At 64.0% G+C, this 5,294-nt stretch overlaps 1 protein-coding gene across 1 annotated transcript; it reads right to left on the bottom strand.

Annotated features, from left to right (window-relative positions):
• Positions 1–67: 67 nt before the first annotated feature.
• MNEG_13604 (formamidase) lies at positions 68–2,774 on the bottom strand (the record flags this gene model as incomplete). Its single annotated transcript, XM_014037924.1, has 7 exons — positions 68–285; positions 561–813; positions 1,109–1,185; positions 1,536–1,698; positions 1,948–2,008; positions 2,263–2,342; positions 2,538–2,774. The coding sequence occupies 7 exons, from the start codon at positions 2,772–2,774 to the stop codon at positions 68–70; spliced, it is 1,089 nt and encodes a 362-aa protein (XP_013893378.1).
• Positions 2,775–5,294: the final 2,520 nt, after the last annotated feature.

Genomic DNA, 5,294 nt, shown 5'->3' with positions numbered 1-5,294 from the left:
GTTGACGTACTTGAGCCGATGCATGCTACGGCTGCCATGGCGCTGGCAGTGTCGCGACAGAAGCGCGTCAGGCCGGCTGCCGGCGCGGGCAGGGGTGGACAACGGGGGCGCACTGCGCGTCCGCCCCGCTCGCAGGCGGCCGCTGCGTGGGGGCCCGCCCCGCCGCGCACCCGCCGTGCTCGCGGCCGGGCACGGTGCGCGCGGCCTCTGACGCGATGCGCTGGAAGTCTTCACTGTCCGCGGGCACCTTGCCCAGGAAAGCGCCCTTAGCCAGCGGCAGCAGGGCTGGGTGGGGTGACGAGGGTACAAGTGTGCGGACGAAAGTGTACATGTGTGTGTGCGAGTGAGGGGTCGAGTTCTCACCAAGTTTCGGACCGAAATTTCCAGGCTTGAATGGCGTTGAAACGAGCCTCACCGTCCCACATGCATACGCGCCGTGGCGGGGGACCCGTATCGCAGCCTTGGAATGGCTCCCGCCCCTCCGAGCGCCAGCCTCCATCTTATGCCCCCCGGCCCCCGGCTCGAGCAGCAGGACGCAATCCCGCTTCATGCACCCCAACCTGCAACCCCCCAGCCACCCCGCCGGCCGCCGAGCATCGCCCCTACGCCGGCCGCCGCGCCGCCCTCCAAGGCGGCCCCGCCCAGATTGCTAACAACAGCAGTAGTACCACCCCCCCCCGCCCCCACACCCAGGGGCCGCGTGTGCAGGATGCCGCCCAGGGTGGTGGCCTCTGGCCCCGCCTCCACCAGGGCGCCCTCCCTCTCATTCCAGATGTCCAGGAGCTCCTTGGACGGCGCGGTGCCGATGAGGCCCTGCCGCCGTCAACCAGGGCGGGGTGGGTGCAGGGGATTACGACATGTGGCTGACGCGCCTTCTAGAGTGCAGTGTGTTGGATCGGGAGCGCGGCACGCTCGGCGCATAGCAAATATGGGGATGGCTCGTTTTGTGGGCCAACTGGCCGGCCGCATTCATAATCCAGACTGGGGGATCCTGGCGGCGCGGCCCCCCCCTCTTTGCACAACGCGAGGCCCAGTGTGCCCCCTCCACCCTCCCCTCCCCGCCTTCAACACAAGAGCCCCGCCTTCAACACAAAAGCCCCCCCCTCACCGGGTGGATGATGCCGGCAAAGCGCACGCCTGGGATGTGGCGGGACTGCGCATAGATCCCATCAAAGTGCCAGATGGCTGAGGGGGAGGGGGGGGGACACAACGCACCCGGCTGGGTTGCTCAGAGCAGCAGGTTCTGGTTAGCAGCACAGCATGACAGGAACGCAGTGGGCAGGGAGGCTTCAAGGTAGCGCCATGCGGTGACGCTCCCTCAGTAGGCTATTCAGGGTTCCGGGTGCAGGGCGTACAAAACAGGGCCGCCCATGCCAATCAGACGTACCCGACCGCCTCGAGCGCCTCGGCCTGCCGTCACGCCCCGTGCTACGGAGGCGCCGTCGGCAGCCTGACACCCTCTGCCCTCCTTGCGGATGCCGCAAGCATCGTCCACCTACCCTTTCCCCCAAAAACGCATCCCCACCAAGACTCACCCTTGCCGGCATTGGGGAAGTGGTCTGTGAGGAAGCCGCCCCCGTTGTCGCGGTCAAAGATGCCGGTGTAGCCCCACTCGTCGCCCGGCAGGGGTCCGAGGTTGCAGATCTCGACGCACAGCAGATCGCCGGGCTTGGCAGGCTCCCCGTCCTTGTCGACGACCTGCGCATTGTAATCGTGGGCACGTGACAAAGGGCTTGTTGGTGGGACATGCACACGAGGCTGCTAATTCCTGCAAGTTCTCATCATCGGCCCACTGTCAGGTGTCAACAATCTTGAGGGAGGGTCCCAGACCTGGCAGTCCCACTCGACGCCGCCCATGTCATGGCTGCGGGGTCATGACTTGATTGAAGGCGCGGAGAGCGGGATCACCCAGACCCCTTCTCCCCCCCTTGCGACCCCCAGCCGCACCCTGATGGGCCCCGACAGCCAGTGGATGACGGACAGGTCCACATTCTTCATGTCCAGGGCGCTGACGTCATCATCAGGGAGTGGGGGGGGGAGAGGGGCCGGTCAATAAATTCGGGGCGCGTGAGTGAGGGAGTGCGAGACTGGAGCAAGCACTCATGGACCCGACGACCAGCACTCATCCCCACCCAGACCAGCCCCTGTGCGTCGGCAACGCTGTTCCCACTGTGAAGAGGCTGAGCCATCAGGTGGCCTCTGCGCTGCCGACTGGGGCGTGCATAGGTGAGTGTTGCGCGGCGCCGTCGCGGCCGCGCCCACCTATCGTCGTCCTTGATCTGGCCGCCCGTCCAGTCGATGCACTCCACCCGAAACAGGTCGCCCTCAGTCACCTCAGCGACCTGGGGTCAGGGGCAGGGGTGCAGAGGTGCAGAGGTGCGCGCGTGCGCACGCGGATGTGGGGGGATAAGCTGGGGCGTCCGAAGCAGCGGCATGTGAGGGGGTGACCGGGTGGGTAAGAATTGCAGTCAACTGCATGAGGTGACGGATTCAGGGGTGCCTCTAAAAACCGGGCGCCTGCCCTGGGTATGCCGCACATTCGCAACCAGGCGATTCGGCTGCGTCCCGCCGCCCGCCGCCCGGCGCCTGCGGCAATGGGCAAGGGCGCCGGCGCGGGCGGAGCGGACGCGTGGTGGCGGTGCGGCCGCGGGGCCCATGTGACCGCGCACATGGGGGATGTCCGGGTGCCAACGGTTGTGCAGCGGCGTCTCCTGCTCCCACGCGGGCTTGGAGGGGTCCACTTTGACCACAGGGATCGGCGTGCGCGGCGGCATCTTGGGAAGGTAGGGGCGGGCTCTTGCAGCTGCGATCACATGTGCGCGGCCGGGGGCGCCGGGGGTGAGGCTGTCTGGGCAGAGTTCGGAAGCGGGCTGCCATCTGATGGGTTGCAGCGTCACGTAATTCAGCACGCGCTTGCCCGTGCGGGCGTTGCTGGCGACCCTCGTTCAGGTGTGGTCCCAAACATCAAAACGTGGCTAGCGTAATCGCTGTATACAACCGCGCACCTGCGGATCCACACAAAACAACCTAGCTTTGGCACATCACATTGCACATTGCAGCCTACGAGCGCATTTGGACCCTACATCGAATTGTTGTAACCCGGTGACACCGCAAGGGACAAAGCTTGCAAGCAGAAAATGCACTGCTTTGCCTTAGTTTCGGTCGATCGGTTCAGAACGCTTCAATAAACCTATTTGCAGGCAATCTATGCCAGCAGCCCGGTCCAGCAAAACTCTGCCCAGCCCAAGCCTGCTACCCCGCATTGTGATGATACAAGCATGGGGATCTGGTACAAAAGGCAGAAAATACACTCACCAGAGAGGTGCCACAATTGAAAAAGTTTTGTGGGCGCCGTCAGCCGCTGCCGGCGCAGTCAACGGCCTTTGACCACTGCTGTCTGGCTTTTACGTGAAGCATGTTACGCGGAGTTGCAACCTTCAATAAAATTCAAGTTTCTTGTGGCATAGATCGGCGTGCTGCTGCTTCGGCAAGCTCAGCGTCGCCCGCCCAACAGAGTTGTTTTGCTGCGGCAGTCCCAACAACAGTCCAAGCGCATCAGTGGGACACATATGCATTTGAGAGTGGGCCGGAGTGTTATGTGTTCCGCTTGTACTGGAGTATGGGGACGCATCAAGATATACTCAGGACAGCGCGCCACAGTTTATACTGCCTGTTACGGTAGTTGCTTCAGTTGGCACTCACCCTCTGAGAACACCCTAGAAGGCGGCGCATGCAGGCATGAACGCCGTGCGCTACGGCCATCACGATGCACATTCGCATGCGTTACTGAGCTATATATTGTCAGCGTACAGACAAAACGCACCACCCTCAGCTGCAGGACACGGCATCACATCGGCGGGTGTGATCTGGAGCCCGCGGATCGGGTCCGAAGAGTGTCACAGCTACATTGTCACTTCGCATAATCCCCTTCGATATCTCAAGAGGTGCGTGTCGAGATACGCGGTGGCTCTATTTGCGACGGTGCACAGCGCTCTGCACGCAGCCTTGTGTGCTCGCTCGAATTTGATAGGTCTGAGTAACGCGATCCGTTGCGGCAGCGTGGTCCTCTTGGTGGGCGCTTGAGGGGGAGCTCGGCGCGCACACAAGACTCTTCCAGAGACACGCACTGCACTTGCACGTGTTCGTCGTGCTTTCGCTACCATTGCATTATTTGCTGATTGTACACAAGCGATCGCCGGGCTGCAGGACCTCAGGCGGTGCGCCGCCGGGCGATCGCACACTGGCAGCGCAGCTGCCCTCAGCGCCGCTGCGTTTGTTTGTGACGAGAACCATACCGCGCCCTGCTGTGTCGGCGCAGGGTGCAGCAAAGATGTCTGTTTGCGGGATGGACGTCGGCGCTTCGGCGTCGTGTGTCGCGCTCGCACGCAAGCGGTGAGGCTGGGAGACGGGGTCAGGTTGTCAGCACCGCCGCTGCCACCGTGGCGGCAGCAATGATCGCTGCAACAGCAGAAGCGCTGGGGCAAGGCGCACGGCATGATGCATCCCTCTCCCCCGGTCGGACTCCAGGGTGTGGACGCTGACAAAACGGGGAGTGTAATTAGCCCACCTTTGACACACAAACACCACGCCGCACCCGCTCATTCGCTTGCGCACATGCACGCCCGTGTGCGTGCGTGCGTGCACGCACGCACGCACACACACGCGCACACATACAACCACAACCAACCACACACATCCACACACACACACTCTCGCCCCCAGTGGCATCGACGTGCTGCTCAATGCGGAGTCGGTGCGCGAGACGCCGGCAATGGTTTCCTTCGGGGAGAAGCAGCGCTTCATTGGCGTGCACGCTGCCGGCAAGGTGCGCCCGGGGCCTATGTGCAACAGAGAGGGTTGCTAGGCTCCGCAGATGCCAAGGGTCTATCGGGGTTGCCAGGAGTGCTGTGCGGCGCTTCCTGGCGCTGTAGTGGAGGGGACGGCGCGAGCGGGCGGGCCTCTTGCTGCAGGCGGACCTTCGGCGTGCATCGGGAGGCTACGGGCGCAGCCCAGCCGCCGTGATCTTGCAGACTGCGAGGCGGCCCGGCCCCCGGCTTTGCCGAGGCGGCGGCGGGCCTTTGCGCAGCCGCGCTCGCGGCGCCCGTCGGCGCGCAGCTTCACATTGCCGCAGTCGCCAAGGCTGCGCGAGCCTGACGCTGCTCGGGTCGGGTTGCCCAACCCTCCCGCTCGCAGCCCCCACCCCCAAACGCACCACCCATCGCCTGCACCCATTCCACGTACACCAAGGTGGCCATGAACCCCAAGAACACGCCCTACGAGATCAAGCGCCTGCT

Source organism: Monoraphidium neglectum, assembly GCF_000611645.1.
Source record: "Monoraphidium neglectum strain SAG 48.87 unplaced genomic scaffold scaffold03930, whole genome shotgun sequence".
In the NCBI taxonomy this organism is placed as follows: domain Eukaryota; kingdom Viridiplantae; phylum Chlorophyta; class Chlorophyceae; order Sphaeropleales; family Selenastraceae; genus Monoraphidium; species Monoraphidium neglectum.
This window is presented reverse-complemented; position numbering and strand designations above follow the sequence as displayed.